Genomic DNA, 27,148 nt, shown 5'->3' on the forward strand with positions numbered 1-27,148 from the left:
TTAGACTAAGATTTATTTATTTACTTAATATTAACATTTTAAAAGACTTCATTTACCTCAGCAACATGGAAGACAATTGAGGGCACTATTAAAACACTTAAAATCTGGAGATGGTCAGAGCAGGAAATATCCCAGTATCACCACCATTCCTGATGTGGGATGAAAGATTGGTGCCAGGCCACCAGCCTTGGCTAACTTCTGCCATTAAGCTGAGACAACCTAGAGATAAGACAGCCTCAGCCTCATCCCCAGTGGGGAGGAGGTGGGCAGCCTTACCTGCTCACAACTAAGAAAGAGCTAGATTTTACTGAGGACTGGTTCTTGATGAGTCATCAAGAAGGTCAGTTGGTTCTTTCTTCAGCAGGTGGCTTAGCAACTTTCTGGAGAAGAGATAGCAATAGTCTGTGGCTTGGAGGCTCGAAAGTAGGGGCCAACATGCAACAAAGATTTCCTCCCTTTTGGTAACATGTTGTCCCTTTTTTTCAATAGCAAAAACCCTGAAATCCAGAGGAGTCACTAAAAACAAACTCCTTCTGGCTGCAACCTGAAAGCATCTCCCAAGCCAGACTGGGGCAGAGATAACAAGTCCAACTTCAATAGGCTTCTTCTTCAATAGGGGAGCAGCCCGAGAAGAAGCTGGTATTGCTGGCTAGAGCTCGTTTCTTTTTCTTCCCTGGAGCTTTATTTTCTTGGGACTCTGTTGCTACATGTTTCAATTCTAGGAGGCCAAAGGAGGAGGCAGCTGGAGTTGTCTTCTTTAACAGCACCTGCTCCACATCACACATCTCTTTCAGGATCTAGGAAAGACAGAGACAGGTATGAAGAGATCTTGGATAGGGGCAGAGGCTCTACCCAGCCTTGCCGCTACAAATACTCAGCATGCTATAGTAGGAGGTGTCCCCAAGATCGCTCTCTTAAAAGAAAAAAAAAAGGACTCTGGCCTATGCCCAATTCCCACTTCCCAGCAAGCTGATTATACCTCTACTCCTTTTTCTCCCACTGCACTTTGTCATAGCTAATGCAGAGAAAGATGCTAATACAGTTGGAAGCACCTGCCTTTGGCCTACCTACCTTGCTGTTAGGAGTAGCACAGACAGGGTTAAAGAAGCTCAATCCTGGGGTAACCTCTGTGGGATCCTCTAGTTTGAAAGAGCCTTCGGAATCCTGGGTCCTCTCAACAGTGCTCAAGCTATCCTGAGAATCAGACAGTTGGATTAGAAATTCAGCTACCAGGGTTACAAAATCAGTCTGCTCCCCTTTAACCAGTCAGCCTAAGCAAATCTTAAGGGGACCCTGCTTGGGGTTTCTTGCCATTACAAATGCTCAAAGGCAGCCTCTGAAGGCAAAGGACTAGGTAGGAGAGTGGCACAGAGCACATCACAAAGCAATGTTCAAAACAAGGCCACACCTTGGTCATTTCTTTGGTTCAGCTTCCATCCTCCAGAATCCAGAATAACCGTTTTAGCATATCTACAGGGTGTTGACTGTATTAGTTTTTCTTTCCGAGAAGGGAACTTGGGCCAATAGTGAAAAGTTACTTAGGTAACCAGGCAACTCTGGTAGAGCCTGGATTAGAATTATAGCCTGTTGTCATGGAAACAGAACTGGATTGAGAGTCAGGAAGCCCGAGGTCTAATCTTAGCTGTCATGACCAGCTGTGTAATATTAAATGAGTCACTTAAGCTTATCTCTGGGTCTCACTTTCCTTCCCTGTATAATGGGAGCACTGGACTAGATAAGTGGTTTTACAACTGATGTCCTAAGAGGAAGCCCAGTATGGAAATAAGTAAAGAGAGAGCTGCTTGGATCAACATGGGGTCAAACTAAGCCAGGCCATGGTCCTCCATTCAAGAAGCACTTCCATGGAGCCTCCAGAGGACCTCAGAACCCAAATTGGAAGGACCATGGGAACAGAAAATCATTAAGTTCCTGACTACTTCTACGATTCTTAGCCTGACCCCCAGCTTGCCAAGCTGGTCCTCTAATGACTACCTGCCTTAGAAGTCATTTTAATAGAAGCTCCAGGGCAGGGCTGTTCACATGCTGATGTTCAAGAAACTTCTGATGAAGGGGCATTATACCAAGCTTGCCAGAGCTGTTGCTGTTGTGTATCACAGAGAGCTGTAGGAATAAGATTTTGCCACGGGGCACACGTAGGAGTAAGGAAGTCTTTATTGCCCTGAGTTTGCTATTCCTGGGAGCAATATAAGGAGGACAGCTACAGTGAACTTGGCCCAAAACAGTGACTATTTGAAAGACCAAGTTCTTGTGGGTCTTTTCCTAGAGCCATGGAATAGCTAGTTCCCATGGAGAGGGTCTAAGCAACGAAAGTCTCAAGATGTCAGAAGGATTAAGTTCCTTCCAGGAAGCTGCCTCATGGCCCTCAGAACTCCAGCTAAGCCTCTGGACTAGTTTGGTCCTGTGGGTCTCTGTGCCTGTAGTTGCCTTTTCTGCTCCTTGTCCCTGCCTCAGAAACTGCACCAAAACTTTACAGCCAAGGCTGGGCATGAGGAGCTGTGTATCTAGAAATCTCCTGGGAAGGGCTGTGATTTCTGAAGGGGATGTGTTGCTGGGCTCACAGAGAGGAAGAAGGACTGAGAAGTGAAATGTCCTTGGTTGCAGTGGGCAGAAGGGCAGGAAAAACTGTGCAGAAAACTCCAGGCTTTAGGGTGGTGGGAACTGGTGCGAGACCAGAAGGGCTGGTGAGGGGCAATGGAGTCGACCCTACCTTGTCTTGCTGCCGGTTCCTACACTTTGTGGAGTCACAGCTGCAGTCCATGCCACAGTCTGATTTTTGTCTCCTGCACCCACACTGCTTGTTCCCACACCAGCCCTTGCAGGAGCACTGTAAAAACAGGTTTGGAGACAGATGCATTACTGAAAGGGTTAGAAGACTAATGTAAAGTGCTTTTCCTTCATTTGCCAGCTTTTTAAGAAAAAAATCGAAAGCCCCATCAACTTTGCCACCCTTCTTTCTCCTCAGCGCCCTCTTCTACAGTGAAACAAAGATCACCAAAACCACGAGATGTTGCCTAAGAACAAGTCATGCTAGACAAATCCTTTCATGTTTGGATTATATATTTGAAAGACAGATTGGAGGGATACCATCATAAAGCAGGGTCACTGGCAAAGACTCACATGATAGTTTTATGGTCAAAGTGAAGAACTGCAAATTGGATGGTGCGGGGAAGGGCTGAGTATAGTGACTCGGTATCTTAAGATCTACCGAGTGGTACTTTCACCCAACTCACATTTCTACAGTTTGCTCAGTGTCAGTCTGGGCTTTATCTTCAGCAGTTTAATCGTTCAACATTTTAACAGATCATCAATGGCATGAAATAAAATCATTTACATTTGTATGGCACTTTACAGTTTTCAGAGTCCTTTTATATACATAAGTACAAAAATCTCATGTATCTCCTAACCAGTCTACAAGCCAGGCATGTTTATTGGCTGTAACTATGGCCCAAAACTGGAAGGATGATTAAATAAGTAAGATAATACAATCACAATTCAAAAATATTTTGACAGGCTGGAATTATGTGCTACAAGTTGAAAGAAAAGTTCTGACAGGTATAAACAAAGGTCTGGCATCTGGGTCCTCTCCACATCAACTGTATAAATATGGGGGGGGCAGCGATCTGGCTTAAAAGTAGTGTAAAAATGGACTAAGGTGGGCAAGCCTGGGTGGCTCAGCAGTTTAGTGCCACCTTCAGCCCAGGGCGTGATCCTGGAGACCCGGGATTGAGTCCCACGTTGGGCTCCTTGCTTGGAGCCTGCTTCTCCCTCTCCCTGTGTCTCTGCCTCTCTCTCTGTGTCTCTCATGAATAAATAAATAAAATCTTTAAAATAAATGGCCTAAGGATGTGAGGTGTCAGCAAGCTCCATGAGTCAATAGTGTGAAATGGCTGTCAAAAAGCAAATCAGTCAGTCAGAAATTTGGAGTTTGGAAAGCATGGAGAACAACTGCTTCACTCGATTCTGGGTCAGTCAGACCCCACTGGAAATAATGAGCCCTATTTCAGGGCATCAGTTTTTTTTCCCCCAGGTATGTAAAAGCATAAACGACAACAACAAAAATCCACTCATGTTCTCACTCTTCCCTAGTAACTAAAATGCAGATAGAATGGAAGCCTCCTATCTACCCTTTCCTGATCCCATTCACCTCCCTCTCTCTCAGGGACAAAGTCTCTTGAATTAGCTGTTTATTATTCCATGCAGGTCTTCTTCCCACGTATGAGTTTCCATTAAAAACTCTAAGGAGGGATCCCTGGGTGGCGCAGCGGTTTGGCGCCTGCCTTTGGCCCAGGGCGCGATCCTGGTAGACCCGGGATCGAATCCCACATCGGGCTCCCGGTGCATGGAGCCTGCTTCTCCCTCTGCCTGTGTCTCTGCGCCTCTCTCTCTCTCTGTGACTATCATAAATAAATAAAAATTAAAAAAATTTTTTAAAAACTCTAAGGAATGATCCTCCATGTCTTGAAACTTTATATAAGTGGTATCTTATTATATATTGCCATGTGTTGCTCAATCCATTCATTTTCATTCTATGAACACGATTTAGTCATACAACAACAAGGCTGCAGTAGTAACAGCGGCTTTAGTGTGTGAGTGCTTCCCATGTACTTACTGAACCCACGTAATCACTGAGCACGCTTCCTTGTGCATATACTTGGGAGTTCAGTGTGTGTATGTGCTTAATAAAGAGGACAGTAGACAAGAAAAGAGGCAGGTGACCAGTGCTATAGGAAGTGATGTTATAAGAGAAATGGCAGAAGAAGGGGGGGGGGTAGTTTGGCTTGGAACAAACATAGGTGGCAGGGCTCACGGAATAATGGATTAGAGTCAGAAGAGACCTCAGCAACTGTCCAGAGCCTGATTTGATGTATGGGAGCTCCTTTTTAATGTCCCTGGTCTAATTATCTGAAGCTCTATTTATTCTGAGAGGACAGTTCCTATATAACTTGTGACCACAGGACTCAGTTCTGCCATCTGCAATGATAAGGAAGGAATCAGTTTAACCACACTCTCGCAGCATTCTTGCTCAAACCCTGAGCATAATTTCCACTCCCCAGTCCGCCTCTGCCCAGATCCTCTCAAAGCTAAGTATACCTAGCTTCCTCAATGAACCACCACATGACATGGTTTCCAAGAATCCTCACCACCTTGGCCATACACCAATTTGTCCAAGTTCATCCTCAATTGTGACATCCAGAAAAAAACATAACTTTCTAGTTTTGGTGGCCATTGTGAGGTAGATTGACACAGAACTACTCCCTTGCTATGGACCCAACAGTCTTGTTTATGAGGCCTAAAAACCACAGTAGCTTTTTTTCCTGTCATATCTTTGTGAATCCATACTGAGCTTATAGTTAAATATAAGCCCTTAAGTCTCTCTCACAGAAAAACCATCACCATCGTTCTGTTAGTTGTGAAGCGAAAAGAAACCATTATAATATCCTTTTTCCTGATTTTGAGATTAATACAGATCACTTTATAAAATTGGAAAATCGAAACCATGATTTTTAATATTTAATAGCTGTATATAGTGTTTGATCATGTGAAAACGTCAATTTATTTAACCAGTCCCCTAATGTTAGATATTAAGATTGTGTTTTTTTCTTTTTTTAAAGATTTATTTATTTATTCATGAAAGACAGAGAGAGGCAGGGACACAGACAGAGGCATAAGCAGGCTTCCTGCAGGAAGCCGGACACAGGACCAGACCCTGGTATCACGCCCTGAGCCAAAGGCAGACACTCAACCACTGAGCCACCCAGGCATCCCATTGAGATTGTTTTCAAAGAAATTGTTTCCTATTACCAATCATGTTACCATAGGTATCCTGTTACATAAACACAATCTATATCTTCCCATCATCGACAAGGCTCTCTACGATCTGGCCCCTAACTACCCTTCTGGCCTGCCCTTGACTGCTCTCTCCCACTTTTCAATACTCTCCAGCTACCCTGTTTTTTTCAGTCATTCCTTGGTAAACCAAATTCATTCCTGTCTGAGGTCTTTGCATTTGCTGCTCCCTTTTCCTGAAATGTTTTCCCTCTGGTTCTTTCCCTGACTTGCTCCTTCACTTTGCTGAGATCTCTGCTTAAGTATCTCCTTCTTGGAGAGGCCTCTTCCAAACACTCTTTTAAAGAACTATTTTCCTATCCCAGAATTCTTTATGACTTCATTATATCTTCTCTGTTTATCTCTTATCACCATTTAAAATTATTTTGTTTTTCTGGCCATTGTGTGTCTCTCTCCACCAAGAATGTCTTTAGTTTCATAAGGCCAAGGATCTTACCTGTCTTGTTTGTTATATACTCAGCACCTAGAAACAGTGCTTGATATATAGCTAGGTGCTCACAAAAGTTTTGTTGAATGAATGCATCCTGTTTTGTACCAGTGACTATTTCCTTAGTATAAATTCTTATGTGTATAATTACTGAGCCAAAGGACAGGAACATTTTTAGGATTTTTGATACATATCTTTTTTAAAAAAGATTTTTCTTTTTAAGCAATCTCTACATCCAACATGGGGCTTAAATTTACAACCCTAAGATCAAGGGACACATGCTCTACCCATACTCTACAGACTGAGCTAGCCAGGCACTGGAGATTTTTGATACATATTTTCAAGTTGCCTTCCAGGAGTATACCAATGTACATACCTAATAGTAATAGACAGGAATGCCCACATTAGTCACCCTTGCCAATATTGGACATGATAATAAAAAAAAAAACTTGCTTCTCTGAATAACACAGGACAAAAGACAGAGTTCTATGACATGTCCTAGAGAGACTTCACCAAGATGACATTGATCCATTGCCACAGCCTGGGTATGGTCCTCTGACATTTGCAAATTCATCTAAATGCCTCCAAAACATTCTATTATCCTGTCAATGTGTCTAGTTTATCTAAAGGGATAACAGAATGAGAGTGGTATCTGAAAGGCTGTCATAAGGAAGAACAATTAGAATTTACACAGTCATCCCCCACTGGGATGATTTATAAGACAGTGCATTTTAGCTCAACAAGGAACAACCTCCTAACAGTTAGTGGGCTCCAATGGGCTTCCCTATGAGACTGTGAGCTTCTCAGTACCAAAAGTTTTCAAGCAGGCAGAGGCTAGATAAACCCCTGGTAGTGTGGTATTCTGGAACAGTCATGACACACATGACAGATGTATTCATCGCATGAATGCTATTCCACTAGCTGTAATTTCATCCTGTTCTCTTTCACACTCAGGACCCAGATCAGAATGTAAGAGAGGGATAATGACTTGTCACAGACCTGACCTCAAATATATATGTATGTAGTACATGGTGTGTGTGTGTGTGTGTATAACCCACCAGTATGTCCCAATACCACAGCTGAGAATCACTGTAATAAAGGGATTCTTTATATAGAGTGGGAAGTAGAGCTGAAAGACCTCTGGGGTTCCTTTAAACCAGTGGTTTTCAAACCTGGCTACACATAAGAAATCTCTGGGGAGCTTTTCAAAAAGGCCAGATCCCACTTCAGACCAATTAAGTCAGAATATCTGGAGGTGGGGTCCCAGGCTACCTGAAAAGTTCAGGTAAAGTTCCCTTGAAAAGTTCCCTTGGAGATTCTAATGTGCAGTCAGTGTTGAGAACTATTGCTTCAGAGTCTGTAATTCTTCTAGCACTGGTTTCAGTGTCACAGTGTCTCAGAATAAGATCTGGTAAAAAAATTTAACATAAAGAATACCAGACAATGGCAGGAGACTCAGGCTCTAGTCTTATATTTAAAACTTGGTATGGGGATGCCTGGGTGGCTCAGCGGTTGAGTGTCTGTCTTTGGCTCAGGGCGTGATCCCAGGATCCATGATCGAGTCCCACATCAGGCTCCTTGTGGGGAGTCTGCTTCTCTCTCTGCCTGGGTCTCTCTCTGTCTCTCTCTGTCTCTCATGAATAAATAAATAAAATCTTAAAAAAAATAAAACTTGGTATGACCTTGGACAAGTCACTTCATTCAAGTTCATCTCCATTCTCTCATCACTAAGGAAGAGATAAGAATTCCTGCTTCCTCTTTTCTGTCAAAGGGGACAAATGAGAGTATTTGTAAAATGCTTACAGTCCTTCAGTAACAGTATCTGCATGATATTTTATTTGTCACTGAGTGCTTTTGCACATATTCCTTCTTTTAACTACTCAGATGCCATAAAACACCATATAAAGTTAGTATTATTAACACTCCTTAATTATTTTTTTAAAGATTTTATTTATTTATTCATGAGAGATACAGAGAGAGAGGCAGACATAGGCAGAAGGAGAAACAGGCTCCATGCAGGGATTCCAGGATCACGCCCTGAGCCAAAGGCAGACGCTCAACCACTGAGCTACCCAGGCATCCCTAACACTCCTTAATTAATTAAAAAATATTTATACAGCTTTGACCGTTACTTTGATTCAGGATATTAGTGCTGGAAGGGACCTTACACAGCCATCTTTCTAGTTTAATCCTTTCATTGCATAGACAAGGAATGAGAAGCCTAGGGAGATTAAGTGACCTGTTTCAGGTCATCCAACTAGCCAGTGGCAAACTCAAGATGAGGATCCATGTCTACCTTGCTTTGAAGCTATTTCTTTTCCTATAGCACATGGCCTGTCCCTCAGCATCTCCTTAGTACATAAAGGAAGCCTGGTTGAGGAAGCCTCCTTTTTCAGCATTAGTTCTAGACGAGTCATTATTTTGGTGCCTGCGGCAGTCTCCTTTAAAGTAATAATGCCAGCCCATTTCAGCTGGGTTGGAATCGCAAATAGGATGAAGGTCTACAGCTAATGTCTCTAAGAGAAGTCTGATCAGGGAGCAGTCACAGCATCCATGTACTTCAAGGTTGCTAAAAGAGAGAAACTAGATCGTGTGCCAACTTGTCTCCCTTAATGCCCAATTATACTCTTAAGTTATTAAATCAGGGGAAAAGCCTAGAAAAGAATAATTTCTCACAGTTTTAGATACTGAATTTGTCATTAATAACCAATACTTACTTGCAATTTTTACTAGATTTCTCTATTTCCTTTTTACATGTGGAGCAACATTGCCATGATACATATGGAAAGCTTGCTTCAAGAACAAGGATATACATATTTGCTTCACATTTGGACACGTATTCCCAGGGGTTTTTGGTCCTCTAATATTTGTTTCTGTGTTTACTTCTCAATTCTGCTTCCTATTACTTAGCTAACCCTTGTGTCTATATTCAGCTCATGCTCTCCACTTTGGTCATAGTAAAGTCCATAAACATTTGTTGATTAAGTGAATGAAAGTCAGACACGTTCTGCCCCATTTCTGTGTCTCCTGTCCCTCTATAACTAAGTCTTTGCAATATGCTGTTCGTTGTGCCAGAAATGGTCTCCCAGTTGCTTCCAAGACTGTATTTCCCTTTCCATCTTATAACGCAGTAATAGTCATCTCTTCCATGGTATCTTTCTAAACTATATCCGCTTGGTTTAGCTTTATAGTCACTCTTAAAATCCTTCAGTCCATCTCTCTAAGATGAATATGCTGAGATTCTTTGGTATGCTTCTATTTCTTTGCCTTGTTTTCCCACTAGATTATAAGCTCTCTGAGGCTAGAGGATGAGCTCTTTAGCCCCACTAAGAGCATGGGATGTGCTGCATTCCTGATGATTCTTTCCAAGTGACTTAATGCCACCACGACTGGCTTAATTCCTCATTACTTGCTTCGCTCTGGTGTTGTGGCTTTTTAAGGCTTAGTCCCCTATGAGGTGCTCAAGCAGCTAATGAAATCACGTAACCTTCCAGTGTTATTTGTGAACTGTTAGGGTCATTTGTGAACTGTTCTCTTTAAGTGCAATGTGGTTGCAGGGCACAATTGGGGTAGTGGTGAACTATAGGGCCTAGGAAGTTAATGTTTCAACAGAAAACACCTCGGTTTGGTAATTATGTAGGACTATCATTGTGGAAGTAAATAAAGTATGCCTCAAAGTCAAATTGATCCTAACTAACTTTAACTTGGTGTGTTTGATCTTAATTACTAGCCTTTTCTGTAATTATTATTACCCCTTAGTCTAGGGAGGCAAGGAAGATAGCTTCCAGCCTGCAATTTTTACTGATATGACCATGATATGGTAGAAACAACTGGATTTGGAGTCGGAATATTTGGTTTCAAGTCCTGACTGTCCTCAGTTTTATGACCTTGAGCAATGTCATTTCCCTGTGGGTCTCCAATCCATCTATAAAATGCAAATAATAAATACCTCACTGGATTTTTTGGTGTTGATAAAAAGAGATAACCTATATGACAATGGTTGACAAACTGTCAAATGCTATAAAAATATGAAGGATTATTACATGATCACTTTGGAACCAGCTTCAATGAAGTGGTATAGATACCACTAACCCGTTCAGACTTAGTAAGAACCTGAAAACATGAAGAGAGCCATCTTGTGCACTCAGGTGGCCTTCTCTGCTAGCCCCAGGCTCCATACAGAGCTGGCCCAACAAGGACTCCTCAATGCCTTTGAATGGGACCCGGGGGCTCAGGGATATGGGGCCAGCACATACCCACTGCCAGTAAAGAGCAAGGACCAGAACCCCTGACAGAGATGAGAGCTGCCTCCTACCCCTTGGATGTTCTTCTTGGACACCTTAACCAATTTTGTTGGCTTCCATTCCTCATCAGCCCCATCATCATCATCACCAGCACTGTCGTCAGGCTCATTCACAGAATGCTCTGAATAATATTTTAGATCCTCGATGTCCATGCTTTGCTCCAGGAACTTTTCTTTAAAACGGGAAGGTTTTGGCTAAGAAAAAAAAAAAGGTTTGGAATAATTACTTAATAAAATTTTTAAAATACATGTAGATCATATCTTTCCAGTAGCTGTTGCCAGCTATATTCTCAAGCCGAGATTTCCGACTCCCTCAAATATACTCCCTTGGCTTTACCAATCAGAAGAGATTCTGCCGCAGCCTTTGGCCTTGCAGAGTCTTTGAAGGGATGGAAACTGAAGGCATAGAAGCTGAGCAATCTGAGGGAGGAAAGAGGGACTCATGATATGATGAGATAAGTATCTTTGGATGGACAGCTGAACACTGCCCTTTTCTCTTGCTCCTCCTCAGTTGTTACATAATACCTGTACATGGCCAAAAGTCAGCCTTCTGGGGAAGGAATGCCTATTTTCCTCAAGACTGTAGTTTTATTTGGGACTCTGAGGAAAACTGAGATGCTGGAATCTGGGTTTTTTTTTTTAAAGATTTTTATTATTTTATTTTATTTTTTTAAAAGATTTTATTTATTCATGAGAGACACACAGAGTGAGAGGGAGAGATGCAGGCAGAGGGAGAAGCAGGCTCCATGCAGGGGTCCTGATGTGGGACTTGATCCCGGGATTCCAGAATCATGCCCTGAGCTGAAGGCAGATGCTCAACCACTGAGCCACCCAGGCATCCCTAAGATTTTTACTTTTAAGCAAGCTCTGCACCCAATGTGGGGCTCGAACTCACAGCCCTGAGATCAAGAGTTGTGTGCTCTTCTGACTGAGCTGGCCAGGCACTCCAGAATTTGGGATTTTTAACTCCCAACCTCTTTTGAAAGATGAATTTAGCACACTTCCCCTCAACCATGGCCATATGAAGGTTATTACCATCATTGAGCAGTTTACCTTAGGTGGGATATATTCAAAAGAAGAGTCTGGAGATAGAAGGGTATCCTTAGGAAGATGAGGTTTCTGTCTGCTGGCTACTTGGAGGAGGGTCAGTTTCTGTTTGGAAAAAAAATACATAGTATATATAGTGCAGGGCAGCTTCTGGGAGTGTTAATGGCTAAAACATAAAGATTCCTGGGCTAGCTGAATTTAAGACATAGTAAAGTGAGGTGGGTTAATAATAAAGTAGGTTGAAGGACACTCACCTTAGAAGATGAGCATTAGATTCAGAAAAGAACAGATTGAAAACTGTGTGTTTACGGACATTCAGGAGGGCACAGGATGTAACGAGCACTGGCTATTATGTAAGACTGATGAATCACTGACCTCTACCTCTGAAACCAGCAATATTATTACATGTGAATTAATTGCATTTAAATAAAACTAAAAAAATTTTAAAAATGCGTGTTTATACCATTTTGAAATGCACATGACCATATCATATAGAAATTTGATACAGACCTCAAAAATAGAGCCAACTTGTCATACCCAGGGCTGCTCCCAAAAGCTGACCTCAACTGCAACAGGGTCTCCCAGGGCTTATTATAAAATGGGTGGGAAGCTGCGCTACCTGCTTGATGATTTCATTCTCTTGGAGAAGCTGCTGATTTTGCTCACACACTTCTCGCATCTTCTCGAGTTCTTCATCCTATTTCCAAATAATACAGTGATAGGTGGGGTTATTTTGGGCACTACATGTGGGTTACCAAACAACTCACATAGATGAAAACATATTGCTGCTAAGTTGCTGGCAGCGGATGGTTTTTTGCACAGTAGGTACTGGCACCCAGAAAAATGTCTGATTCCTACCAGTTCCTAGGTGTCCTGAGTGCCACTTCTGTTCCATCACTCCTAAGCAGTCCTGACTGTGCTCACAAGAACCATGTGCTCTGCCCTAAGTGCTTTCCTTATTCCTTTCTATTCCCTAGCCTTACATACCTTATTCATTCACATCAGGATGCTGATTAAGAGACCCACACGGACAGTTAGCTTTGTTTCTTTTAAGTCTACAGATGCTTTTGTTTACCCTTCTAAACATAGACTAGGCAGTTCATTTGCTACTCTAATAAGCCTGATTAAACTTCCTGGCACTAAAGACAACTAGATTCATAATTCAGCATACGACCTTAACTAGTTTGGTTATGTCTTGGATGGGAGGTGCCAAGGAAACCCTAGAGACTGGTGGTTCAGAAAAAAAGATTCTAAGTTGGACAAAATAGTGTTCCAACACGCTGCTAAGGGGTGTGGTGTTCCCAGGCTCTGGGAGATATTCAGACCCCAGGCACTTTACAAACATGTCAGGTCTCAGCTCAGAACAACCTCAGAAAGAGAAAAAAAAAAAAGAAAGAAAAAGCTGAATGCCCTTAGGATTCTATGGGATGACTGGACTTTCCCACCTCTTTTAGAGCTTGGGGCTGAGGCAAGGAACCAGGAGGCCTCAAAATTTGGTATGGAGTAAGCAATGTCATTTCTGTTCCCGAAAGGAGGTCACCCTATGTGTGGTTGCATTCTAAATACCCCTACATTGATCACATAGGGCCAAGAGGCCATAGAGAATACTATTATAAACCTTTTTTCAGTAGTCACTGTCTGCTACAAGTACAGTGGTGTAAATCAGATAGGATTCGCAGTCAGGCCTATGGATCCCATCTCTGGAGACTTCTGCTCCATTATCATACCTGACACTTCAGTGTGCTCAGCAGCTGTTGCTCCTTCTCATTCACTGACTCCTCTAGCTGCTTCTCTGCCATTTGGCTTTGCTGCAGCTGGCTGAGAAGGTATAGCACCTAGAGAAAGATACAAATGAGACCAAAGGAATGAGGGTAGAAAGGAATTCTGGCTTAGGCCAAGCTGTGATCCAGATGACTCCTCGGATTTAGAGGGTACTTGTTACCTTTCATTCTCGTGGCTGGAAGTAGTAAGCCCGGCCACAATGTTAACCTTGGTATGAAAGTTGAAGGCTAAGAGTCGTTGTATGTGTAAACTTTGACAAGTCATTCCTTTTTCAGGTTCCTTGTTTGCAAAATTTAGAAAAGACAACATGGGCTTTCGAAGGAAACTTCATATTCCCCTCCCACCCTACTATCTTTTCAAATCTACCGACCAAAAGCAATGACACTGATTCTCAGCGTAGCTTCTGGTTTTGCCAGGGCTCACCTTCTCTTGATGCTGCTGTTCTACTCTGACCAGCTCTGCCTGTAACTCTGTCTCAATTTCAGCAAAATGATTTCGCTCCTCAAACAGCATCTTCTGCATGTCGGCACAGCTGGCCTTGTTCTGTTTCAGGCTGCTTTCAAGCTTGCTGACCTGTATTTTGGAGGAGACCAGCTGGAAGGGATAAAAGAAGATCAGTTTATTTGGAGAATGGCCACCTTTCCCCATTCATTAGGCAGGAAAATGTCAGCTTTCCTGAAATGGACTGAGAAAAGTTCCTCCATGTCCGAGCCCATTCTTTTTCTATGTCACATGGATTCTACACATGGTAACAATGCTATCCAGGCCAAGACTCCCTATTTCAGTTGAGATTGATCTCTTCAAGCTAGAAGCCACTGCTAAAGTCATTCAATCTCTTGCTCTGTCTCTGGACAAGAATAAACTGAACACAAACAGTATCTAGCAACTCCAAATTCTGATATTTAAGACTTTCTTCCTTCATTCTGAAGAGAAATCCACAGGACACACCCTTATGGCCAATTATGTTCCATCTCAGAACGTCTGTATTCACATGTTGGAACTAGTAGACATGTTAGCTGGCACTGTAGATCTGGCATTTCAGGCTAGATTGATATCCTATGCTGGCCTGGTTTTATAGTCTCTACTGGCACACACGGTGAACAGCATAATACCAGTGTTCACACAAACAATCAGGATTTTCTTGGTAGGACAAATCTGCTAACCCAATACAAAAATGTATAAAGGAATAACATTGCTCAAACTTCCAGAGCTGGAGTTTGTATGCTCATCTCAAAGTGAAAATGCCTCAATCACCAGAGGCAATCAACTTCAGTTCCTCTTGTGACAATGTAAGATGACATATTATTTTTTTTAATTTTTTTAAAATTTATTTATGATAGTCACACAGAGAGAGAGAGAGGCAGAGACACAGGCAGAGGGAGAAGCAGGCTCCATGCACCGGGAGCCCGACGTGGGATTCGATCCCGGGTCTCCAGGATCGCGCCCTGGGCCAAAGGCAGGCGCCAAACCGCTGCGCCACCCAGGGATCCCGACATATTATTTTAAAGTCAGTGAAGATGGGACTTTCCTTAAGATGGGTGTATGTCAAAAGATGATTAGGTTTCCTCTTTTCTAGGTTGTACCTTAAACTTTTTTTAAGATTTTATTTTATTCATGAGAGATACAGAGAGGCAGAGACATAGGCAGAAGGAGAAGCAGGCTTCCTGCGGGGTGCCTGATGCAGTACTCGATCGCAGGACTCTGGGACCATGACCTGAGCCAAAGGCAGATGCTCAACCACTGAGCCACTCAGGTGCCCTGTACCTTAAACTTTTTTTTGAAAACATCTCATAGGTACAGTATAATAGTTTGAAAAGTAGTACAGTACAATAGTTTATGTATAACCAGTGGCCTACTATGGCATCCTGATACTTTCCCAATAATAATAGCAGACATTTATTGAGCACTTGCTGTATGCCAGGCTATCAGGTATCAATTTTCTAAGTGACTGGGCTGTATTTGTTCACACCAACCTTTACCCATAAAACTATTTTCTCTAATTCTAGTGTCGTTGCAGCTTCTACCATGAAAAGTGGCAATGGCACTACAATAGTATTCCAGGTTAACATCTTATTTCAACCTATCTGGCCAGACCTCTAATTGCTGGTAAGAAGAGTGATGCTTACCTCTCCAATTAAATATTTCAGGGCACACTTGGCTTCCAGAATGGTAGCAATACTCTCCCAGCGGTGTTTTGGCCTGTCTTCACTTTCTGCATCCAGCAACTTCTGCTGTAGATCAGCAATCTGGGCACTCCTTCAAGGAAAGAGACAGTGAGACTTATTGCTAGTATCCTTAACAGCAAGGAGGAGAGAGCTCTGTGAAGCTCTTCAGATAGGTTTATGGATGGAGGTATTAGTGAAATATCATTTAAATAATGACTGAGTCAGCTGGTTAATATCTCAAATCCTGATGCAAAAGGAATCCAAGAAACTATCTCAGTGATTTTATTTTATGAAATACTGGTTGAAATAAATGTGTCACATGGTGGGGCTTGAAAAAATTTGTTTTAGTAGGGTTCTATTGTAGTATATTAACTGTAATGTGACTTTGTCTTGAGGCCATATGAGTTCAGATTGTGATATGAAGGAACCAGGAGGCCTCAAAAGGATAAGAATCAGGTTGGAGACCTGAAGGGAAAAAGTCTCAAAAGTATAAGCAGTGGGGCACCTGGGTGGCTCAGTCGGTTAAGAGTCGGACTTCGACTCAGGTCATGATCCCAGGGTCCTGGGATCAAGCCCCATTTTGGGCTCCCTGCTAAGTGGGGAGTCTGCTTCTCCTTCTCCCTCTGCCCCTCCCTCCTGCTGGTGCTTTCTCTCTCTTTCAAATGAATAAAATAAAATCTTAAAATAATTTAAAAAGGACAAACAGGTAGATGTTCTTCGCTGGGACCAAATATCAAATTGATACCTATGGCTAGTGCTATGAGAGGTTATCTTGATGTGCCTGCCACAGGACTGAGAAGTTTCTAAGAAGATTAGATACCCTGACCCTGGTTATAGCTTACAGTTACTTTCTAATCAAGTATGGTCTGAGACCAAGGTTTACACAATATTTGTTTCATTAGTAGCTTCCTTCTCAAATTTGCAATGTGTCCAATGAAAGGTAGTATACCAGCATATGTGTAACATGCTGCTATGTAAGGTACTATAAAAGAAGATGGGTACCAAAATAATCTAAGATAGCAGTTCTCAAATCTTGGGAGTCTTAGGACCCTTCTACACTCCTAAAAATTATTTGAGGACCTCTGAGAAATTCTGTTCATATACATTGCACCTATAGATATTTACAGTGTTGAAAGTAAAACTGAGAAAAAATTAAATGTTCACTAATTCACTTAAAATAACAATAATCCATTATAATCTATTTTATGAAAATTATATTTTCTAAAAAAAATCATGTAGTGAGAAGAATGAGACTCTTTTACACTTTTATAAATCTCTGTAATATCTGGCTCAGTAGAAGACAACTGGATTCTCACATCTCCCACATGCAAACATGTGACATGTTCTGGTTGATGTTAATGAAGACAATCTGGTCTCACATAGATATGTAGTTGGACAAAGGAACATTTTAGTAGCCTACTCAGATAACTGTGGATGTTCTTCTTTGAGACTACACTAAAACCCAACAAGTTTTAGTGGGTTAAAACTAACCCACTAAAGTGGGTTAGTTAAAGGAACTAAGTTTTAGTTCCTTAAAAATTAGTTGAAATGTGGAACCTGAAACTGTCCATTGGTCTATCTTCCAATCTGAATGCAGTACTTTTACCCATAGATGATTCTGTAACATATTTGGGCAATGTTGAGTGATGCAAAATCTCCAAATGATAACACATTTCATTATACAATATCAAGAAATAAATAGTTAATATCACTGCTGGTCTCAACAGAAAAGTTAAAAAAAACTGTCAAGCTCATGGGAGCAGATAAAAGTTTTCCAGAATTCTAAGTTTTGCTTGAAAGCTCAATTCTATCTTTAGTGACAAACATTGCCAGTTGTTTTTCTTGAAGTGACAAGCTCACTCTGTTCACTTTTGAGAAAATGCCTGCCAAGTACTCAAGCCTGAATAACCATAGTTTGTCAGTCGTTCTTTCAAACACAACGGATGTTCCGTGGAAAAAAGAGGCCTATTGAGTTCACACCTCCAACAATTGCACAAGTGCTTTTCCTCCAGACAACCCTCAGACTTCAGCAAAACAGCACAAGTGCTCTATGTGTTCTTCCCATTTGGTCACACAGAATACTAAATAGATTTGAACTCATGGGTTGAAATTTAATAAAATTAACACTGCTTTATCAAAGCCATTTTTTAAAAAAAAAAGTAGGCTCTACTTTGCCCAATGTGGGGCTTGAACTGATGACCCCAAGATCAAAAGTTGCATGCTCTACCAACTGAGGCAGCCAAGCGCCCCTATCAAAGCCATTCTTAAGTAAAACTGATCTAAAAAAACAACTGAGAGTGTGTGGTCATGAAGTATACAATGACCTCTAGTACAGATTGGTGCCACTGCTTTAATTCAAGCTATGGTATGAGCAATTTTGTCTTCTGTTGCTTTAACTATCACAGTGAATGTCATTGTAGTATAAGTGGAAAATAATGTCTTAATAGCATTATGAAGACAGTTTCGGTTGCTCAGAGTACCCCAGGGGTTGCAGACCATGCTTCAAGAACTCTGGTCTAATATATAGCCCTTTCCTTCACCAAGATTACAATCAATTTATATTGACAAGATTAATACCCGTAAAAAATAATAAATATATAAAGATAACACATCCACTGTACCATATATATGATTGATGACTCTAAGTTCTAAAGGAGTTTACAGAGGAGGAATAGTGGGAGATAAAGTGTCAGGGAAGGCTTCTTGGAAGAGGGGAGCCAGAACACTTCAGAATTATCGTCTACCATATGGCCTTTCCTGTCTCCTCTGACTATTCATGTCCCTTAGGTATTTTAAAATTTAGTTTCTGTCTCATCAAGTTTAGGAAAATTGCCTTGATTAAACTCACCTGTTTAATTGCTCTCTACTTGGCACCTGCCTAACATTTAATCATTTAATTATTCACAGTGGTGTGCAGGTAAATGTTTAAAAACCAGCCCTAGGGCAGCCCCAGTGGCCCAGCGGTTTAGCGCCGCCTTCAGCTTAGGGCCTGATCCTGGAGACCCAGGAATAAATCCCACGTCGGGCTCCCTGCATGGAGCCTGCTTCTCCCTCTGCCTGTGTCTCTGCCTCTCTCTCTCTCTCTCTCTGTTTCTAATAAATAATAAAATCTTTAAAAAAATAAAATAAAAACCAGCACTAAAAAACTGGACCCAATTTGTAGCTTTTGCTAGTTTCTGTGGCATAAATGTTGTAAGCTATCAATGGTTTACATTCCTGAAATTTTAACAAATGATTCCAACCTACCCCTCTGTCATTATACTATTTCCACTTGAGAGAAGGGGTGTGCCATCTACTTTCTGTATATCCAACTGTATGCATCCAGGGCAGCACAAAACAGAAACTCAAATGTTGAGTGATTTATAGACGTATCCAAAGATAAATAGCTAGTATGTGTTGCTCAAAACAAATCAAATGATCTTTAAGGTCTTGTGGGTGATACAATTCTATCATCCTAAGACCCTATATAATCTCTGTGGAAGTTCAATTCCTTCTAGAGATTACAGATACTTAAAAGACAATAATAGTGATTAGAGCAGCATAATTTCTGGTCTTAGAGCCAGAAAGGGAGAAAGAGAGACTGTGCATTGAGCAATTCTAATATGCCAAGTACTATGTTATGTACTTTACTTATTAATCTAATGCTCATGATAGCTTTACTTATACATTATTACATCTACTTAGCCAATAATCTCTAAAGTTCTCTTTCTTCTGTACTGTTGCTCTTCTGGCATCAGTTCTTAACTTCTTCCAAAGTTTTGTTTTTAGCCAGTTCTACATTTCAGAAATACCAAGATGGGGTGCAACATAAAGAGCATAGGTTTTGGAATTAGATAGGCCAGGTTTTGAATCCCAGCTCTGTATAACCTTGAGCACATTTCTTAAGATTTCTAACCTTCTGGGTGCCTGGGTGGCTCAGTTAGTTGGCTGTCCAGCTCTTGATTTCAGCCACGGTCATGATCTTGGGGTTGTGGGTTCAAGCCCTGTGTTGGGCTCTGTGCTCAGCAGGGAGTCTGCTTGGGATTCTCCCTCTCCCTCTGCCCTGCCCCCACCATGCTGTCTTTCTCAAAACAAAAAATCTAAAAATATTTTTTAATTTCCAAACTTGTTTAGATATTTAAAGTCAGAAGAATGATACTTACTTCATAAGGTATAATAATACCTCATAAGGAGGGACTGAATGAAAAAATACGTCTAACATGTCTAGTGAAGTATATGGTTCAAAAAATTGCTACATTCTTTCATTTCTCAATCATCACAAAGCCTTTGAAAAACAAGCTTTTGAATCACTGGATTGATAGGTTCTATTTTGATTCCAGGCATAAATTTTTATAAATTACAATGTCTTAGAGATAGTCCTATTACCTGAGCTCCATTTCAGTTTCTAGGCTCTCAATCTGCTTTGTAATGGAATCTTCTGACTCAGAAACTTGACCACGTAGTTCAGCAAGTGAAAACGTGCGCCTCTGTAAAGAATAATGGGAATGAGGGTGAGGTGCTAAAAGGAAAGTAATCCTCCAAAGTTGTGAGGGTTTCTGGGGAGTGCAGAATCTGATTATTGATAACATATTTCCATTGGGGTACTTGCCCGGAGTTTAGGAGGTGGATTCTCCCCAGATTCCTTTTTCTCTTTGAGTTGAGCCACATCCTGAGCCAGGATCTTTCTATCTTCAAGAAGGTCATTCAGATGGCGTTTGGCTTCCTCAGTACTGACCATAACCTCAATTTCATTTGCAAGCCAATTCTAAAAGAGAAATCAGTGATGCTGGATTAGGGATGAGGACTCTCTGGCCCATGGGCTAGATTCAGCTCCAGACTTAATTTCACTCAGAACTGAGCCCACATAAGTAGAAGTGAGATTTTCATCCATGCCTACACTCACCCAAAATTGTAATAGCTCTCCAAGAGCTTTTAACAGAAATATCCCAAAAGGTCATAAGAAAGAGGCTTTCTGTAGAAAATCATTCTCTAGATATCCTAGTATTTCTATACACTGTCTTTGCCTTCTCCATTTTCTCCTTAATGTGTCCTTAACTAGTCATGATAAGGAATTCAAAGTATATTTTATATGTTATATTTAATAAATAGATACTCATTCTTTAAAAAAAATTTGAGTATAGTTGACACATAATGTTACACTAGTTTCCTGTGTACAACATAGTGGTTCAATATCTCTATATGTTATGCTTTGTTCACAAGTATAGCTACCATCTGCCACCATACAACACTATTACATATCATTGACTATACTGATGCTATTCTTTTTATTCCCATGACTAATTCCATGATTCTGTAACTGGAAGCCTATACTTCCCACTCCTCTTCACCCATTTTGCCCATGCCTCCACCCCCCACTTTCCCTCTGACAACCTCAGTTTATTCTCTGTATTTATAGGTCTGATTCTGTTTTTTGTTGGTTTATTCATTTGTTTTTTTTTTTTTTGACTCCACATTTGAGTGATATCATATGGTATTTGTCACTCTCAGTCTGACTTATTTCACTTAGCAATACCCTAGAGGTATTAGGTCTATCCATGTTGTCACAAATGGTAAGATCTCATCCTTTCTTTATGGCTGTGTAACATTCCATTGTGTGTATCACATCTTCTTTACCCATTTATCTATCAACGGACACTTAGGTTGCTTGCTTATCTTGGCTATTGTAAATAATGCTGCAATACACATGGGGTGCAAATATCTTGAAATTAGTGTTTTTGTTTTCTTTGGATAAATACCCAGTAATGGAATTACTGGATCATATGGTATTTCTATTTTTAATTTTTTGAGGAACCTCCACACCATTTTCCACAGTGGCTACACCAATTTACATTTCCACCAACAATACATGAAGGTTCCTTTTTCTCCACATCCTGCATTCCCCTGGTGATTAGTGATGCTGAGTATCTTTTCATGTGTCTGTCGGCCATTTGTATGTCTTTGAGAAAATGTCATTTTAGAAATGTCCTCTGTTCATTTTTTAATTTGTTTTTCTGGTGTTGAGCTATACAAGTTCTTTATATATCTTGGATATTAACCCCTCATTGGCTATATCATTTGCAAATATCTTCTCCCATCCAGTAGGTTGCCTTGCATCACTGTGTGAAAGCTTTTTATTTTGATGTACTAAAAACAGTTTATTTTTCCTTTTGTTTGTCTTGCCTTAAGAGACATAATTAGATACACATTCTTAACTTTTAAAGTCAATGAATGAAATTTTTTAAGCAAACAAAATTAACTAAACTTAGTTTCTAAAAAGTAACCATCTTTGAGAACATTTTCACTTTTGATGGAGGCATACCATGCTAAAAGTAATCAAAAGAAAGGTGGAGTAAGGGGATATATTAACATCAGATAATGTAAAATTCACATCAAAGGATATTTTTGAGAATAAAAAAGATAATTTCATAAAGATAAAGGAGTCAATTATTCAAAAGAACTTAACCCTTAATGTTTTATATCACTAATTTAAGCACCAAAATCATACATGAGCCAACAAAGGAGATAATATGAAATCACAAAATACTCAGTTGATTAAAAGAAGCCAAAAAAATAAACAAAATAAAGGAAATGATGAATAGATGGGACAAATAGAAAATAGCAAAATAATAGAGTCAAGCCTATCCATATCAATAATCATATTAAAAGCAAATGGTCTAAACACCCCAATTAAAATGCAGTTTGTCAGACTATATTATAAAAGCTAGACTCAACAATATGCTGCTTATAAGAAATACACTTTATTTATTTTTTAAAATTTTATTTATGAGGCAGCCCAGGTGGCTCAGTGGTTTAGTGCTGCCTTCGGTCCAGGGCGTGATCCTGGAGACCCGGGATCGAGTCCCACATTGGGCTCCCTGCATGGGGCCTGCTTCTCCCTCTGCCTGTGTCTCTGCCTCTCTCTCTCTCTCTCTGTGTCTCTCATGAATGAATAAATTAAAAATCTTAAAAAAAATAAAATTTTATTTATGTATTTTAAGTAATCTCTACACTCAGTGTGGGGCTCAAACTCATGACCCTGAGCCAGCCAAGCACCTTGGAAACACACTTTAAAAATAAAGGCACAAATAGGTTAAAACTCAAAGTGTTAAAAAAAATATATACCATTCTAGGGGTACCTGGGTGGCTCAGTCAGTTAAGCATCTCCCTTTGGCTCAGGTCCTGGCTATGGTCCTGGAATGGAGCTCTGCATTGCTCCCTGCTCGGTGGGGAGTCTACTTCTCTCTTTCCCTCTGCCCCTCCCACCCTGCTGGTGTTCTCTCTCTCAAATAAACAAACAAACATACAAATAAATAAATAAATAAATCTATACATATATACACCATTCTAGCATTAGTAAAAAAAAAAAAAGCTGGAAGGACTGTATTATAAAAAAAAAAAAGTAGATTTCAGAACAAAGAATATTACCAGGAATAAAACAGATCATTTCATAATAATGAAAAGATCAATTAATCCTAAATATTTATGCCCCTAATAAGATTTCAAAATACATGAAACAAAATAGAATTACAAGAAAAAAAGACAAATCCATAATTCCGGCAGGAGATTTGAATACTCATCTCTCAATAAATGATAGAATCAGTAGGCAGAAAAATCAGCAAAGATACAGTAGAAATGAACAGCACAAATAGACAAGATTGACATTTATAGAACACTCTCTCCAACAATAGCCGAATACACATTCTTCTTAAGTACATACAGAATATTTGCCAAGATTGACCATATTCTAGGCCTTAATAAGCCTCACTAATTTGAAAAGATCCAAGTCACACAAAATATGTTCTTTAACCACAATGAAATTAAATTAGAAATCATAACACAGGGGATCCCTGGGTGGCGCAGCGGTTTAGCGCCTGCCTTTGGCCCAGGGCGTGATCCTGGAGACTCAGGATCGAGTCCCACGTCAGGCTCCCGGTGCATGGAGCCTGCTTCTCCCTCTATGTCTCTGCTTCTCTCTCTCTCTCTGTGACTATCATAAATAAATAAAAAAAAAAAAATTAAAAAAAAAAAAAAGAAATCATAACACAAAGATATTTAGGAAAAAACCCCCAACATTTGGAAACTAAATAACCCACTTATAAATAACCCATGGGTCAAAGAAGAAATCAAAAGGGAAATTAGAATATATTTTGAGTTGAATGAAAACAAAAATATAAGTATCAAAATTTGTGGGATGTTATTAAAGGAGTACTTAGGAGGAAATTTATAGTACTAAATGCTTATATCAGAAAAAGAAGAAGGGGCACCTGGATGGCTCAGTTAAATGTTCAACTCTTGATTTCAATGCAGGTCATGATCTCAGGGTTGTGAGATTGAGCCCTGTGTCAGGCTTTGTGCTGGGCATGGAGCTTGCTAGGGATTTGCTCTCTCTTACTCCCACTGCCCCACTTCCCCCCTCAAAAACAAAACAAAACAACCAAACCCTCAAATCAATGACTTCAGCTTCTACCTTAAGAAACTAAATCCAAACCAGAAGTAAGGAAATAATAAAGATCAGATTGGAAACTAATGAGTTGGGGTTTTGGGGACATTTTAAAAATTCTGATAAAATAAACATAACATGAAATTTACCATTTTAACCATTAGTAAGAATGAGCTGGTTCTTTGATAAACCTCTAGCCAAACTGATCATGAAAAATGAAAAAGGCATAAAATATCAATAACAGGAATGAGATAGATGATATTACCATAGCTTTTACAGATTTTAGAAGGATAATAAGGGAATATTATGGATAACTTTATATCAATAAATTTGACAACTTAGATGAAGCATACAGTTTCACTGAAACACACAAACTACCAAGGCTTACTTAAGAAGAAATATATAACCTGAGCAACCCTATATCTATTTTTAAAAACTGAATTTTAGTTAATTTCCACCTACTCCACAAAGCAAAAACTAACAAAAAACACTTCAGGTGACTTAACTTGTAAATTTTACCAAAATTTTAAGAAAGAAACAATATTAATTCTATACAAATTCTTCTAGACAACTGAAAAAGGACTACTTCCCAACTCATTCTAAGAGGCCAACATTTACTTTGATACCAAAACCAGATGAAGACATTATGAGAATACAACAGACCAATATCCCTCATGAACAGAGATGCAAAAATTTTACACATAATTTTTATTTTAGAAAAATTCTAACTTTATATACTGCTGAATTCAACAATAAACACATAAAAAGGATATGTCACAACAAAGTGGCATTTATTCAAGGAATGCAAGGCTGGTTTCAAAATTGAACATCAAAACACTCAGAATAAAAACTTACAATAAACTAAGAATACATAAGAATTTCTTCAATCTGTGGGGCACCTGGGTGGCTCAGAGTTAAGCATCTGAACTCTTTATTTTGGCTGGGGTCATGATCTTGGGGTCCTGGAACTGAGCTGTGTGACAGGCTCTGTGTTCATCTCCTCCCCTAATACCCTGCTTACACACTCTCTCTCTCTCAAATAAATAAATAATATCTTAAAAAAAGGACCTCCTCAATCTGATAAAGGGTATCTATAAAAAAAACTATAGGGCATCCTGGGTGGCTCAGTGGTTTAGCGCTGCCTTCAGCCCAGGGCCTGATCCTGGAGACCTGGGATCGAGTCCCACGTCGGGCTCCCTGCATGGAGCCTGCTTCTCCCTCTGCCTGTCTCTGCCTCTCTCTCTCTCTCTCTCTCTCTCTCTTTGTGTCTCTCATGAATTAACAAATAAAATCTTAAAAAAAAATATAGCTAACACCATATTTAATGGCGAAAGCCTGGGTCCTTTCCCCAAGATCAGGAAAAACAGAATGGTTTCTACTGTCACCATTCCTATTCAACATCATCCTGTAGGCCCAAGCTGATATAATAGGGCAAGTACTAGAAATAAAAGACACATAGATTAGAAAGGAAGAAATAAATCTGCATTTAGAGATGTCATGGTTGTGCAGAAAATCTCAAAGAACCTACAAAATAGTTATTAGACTAATAAAGTCAAAAGACAGAAGTTAATATACCAAAATCAATTGTATTTCTTTTTTTTTAAATTTTATTTATTTATGATAGTCACAGAGAGACAGAGAGAGAGGCAGAGACATAGGCAGAGGGAGAAGCAGGCTCCATGCACTGGGAGCCCGACGTGGGATTCGATCCCGGGTCTCCAGGATCGTGCCCTGGGCCAAAGGCAGGCGCCAAACCGCTCTGCGCCACCCAGGGATCCCATCAATTGTATTTCTATATACCAGCAATGAACAACTGGATAAACAATTTGGTAGTTTCTTTTTTTTAAGATTCTATTTATTTATTCATGAGAGACAGAGAGAGAGAGAGAGAGAGAGAGAGAGACAGAGGCAGAGACAGAGGCAGAGGGAGAGGCAGGCTTCATGTAGGGAGCCCAATGTGGGATTCCAGTCCCGGGACTGTGGGATCACACCCTGAGCGGAAGGCAGATACTCAACTGCTGAGCCACCCAGGCGTCCCAATTTGACAGTTTCTTATAAGGTTAAACACACATTTACCACATGACTTAGCAATTCCACTCCTAGGTATTTACCCAAGTGAAATGTTTACCTATGTTTACACAGAAACCTATATGTAAATGTTTTTATAGCAGCTTTAATTCATAATCACCAAAAAGTGGGGAAAACCCCCAAAATATCCTTTAATAGGTGAATAGATAAACTATGGGACATTCATATAATGGAATGCAACTCAGCAAAAAAAAAAAAAAGGGCAGAAACTATTGATTCATGCAACAACATAAATGAGTCTCCAATGCGTTATAGTAAGTGAAAGAAGCCATGCTATATGCTTCTTTTTTTAATGTTTCTAATTATATGACACTGATGCAAAGGGAAAACAATTATAACAGAATACACATGAGTGTTTGCCAATGGCTAGGGTTGTGGGAGGAGTTGACTACAAACAGGTATAGAGAAATTTGGGAGGACAATAAAACTATTCTATATCTTGCTTGTGATGGTGGTTATACAACTATATATGTTGTCAAAACTCTTAGAACTATACACTCAAAAAGGTAAATCTTACTGTATGTTAGACATACCTTAATAAAGTTGAAAGAAAATCAATGTCATTCGCCATACTAACAGAGTAAAAACTAACCATAAAATCATCTCAATAGGATTCAGAAAAAGCCCAATATCTGTTCATGATAAAAACTTTCAGCAAACTAGGGACAGGAACTTCTTCAAACTGATAAAGGACATAAACAAAAAACCTGTAGCAAAGATCATACTTAATGGTAAAGGATTGAATGCTTTCTCCCTAAGATTGTGAACAAAGCAAGGATTTCTCTTTTTACTGACTCAATTAAATATTTTTTTTTTTTAAAGATTTTATTTATTTATTCATGATAGTCACAGAGAGAGAGAGAGAGAGGCAGAGACACAGGCAGAGGGAGAAGCAGGCTCCATGCACCGGGAGCCCGACGTGGGATTCGATCCCGGGTCTCCAGGATCGCGCCCTGGGCCAAAGGCAGGCGCCAAACCGCTGCGCCACCCAGGGATCCCTCAATTAAATATTTTATTGGAGGTTCTAGCAAGTGCAATAAGACAAGGTC

General features: G+C 40.1%; 1 protein-coding gene across 4 annotated transcripts in view; it reads right to left on the reverse strand.

Moving 5' to 3' along the window:
* Positions 1-27,148, reverse strand: part of KIF4A (kinesin family member 4A) — a 118,270-nt gene continuing 91,122 nt past the window's right edge. For 3 of the 4 annotated variants that reach the window (XM_077888409.1, XM_077888411.1, XM_077888412.1), the window contains 11 exons: positions 20,181-20,336; positions 19,958-20,058; positions 15,554-15,683; positions 13,851-14,021; positions 13,373-13,480; positions 12,265-12,342; positions 11,652-11,750; positions 10,611-10,793; positions 2,729-2,845; positions 1,072-1,194; positions 1-797 (listed from right to left, as the gene is read on the reverse strand). In XM_077888409.1, coding sequence (XP_077744535.1) covers positions 594-797; positions 1,072-1,194; positions 2,729-2,845; positions 10,611-10,793; positions 11,652-11,750; positions 12,265-12,342; positions 13,373-13,480; positions 13,851-14,021; positions 15,554-15,683; positions 19,958-20,058; positions 20,181-20,336 — 1,470 coding nt within the window. In that variant the 3' untranslated portion in view covers positions 1-593. Of the gene's footprint in view, positions 798-1,071; positions 1,195-2,728; positions 2,846-10,610; positions 10,794-10,880; positions 11,019-11,651; positions 11,751-12,264; positions 12,343-13,372; positions 13,481-13,850; positions 14,022-15,553; positions 15,684-19,957; positions 20,059-20,180; positions 20,337-27,148 lie in introns of those variants that run through there. The other variant, XM_077888413.1, reaches the window with a different exon arrangement.

This window comes from Canis aureus, chromosome X, assembly GCF_053574225.1.
Source record: "Canis aureus isolate CA01 chromosome X, VMU_Caureus_v.1.0, whole genome shotgun sequence".
Classification (NCBI taxonomy): Eukaryota; Metazoa; Chordata; class Mammalia; order Carnivora; family Canidae; genus Canis; species Canis aureus.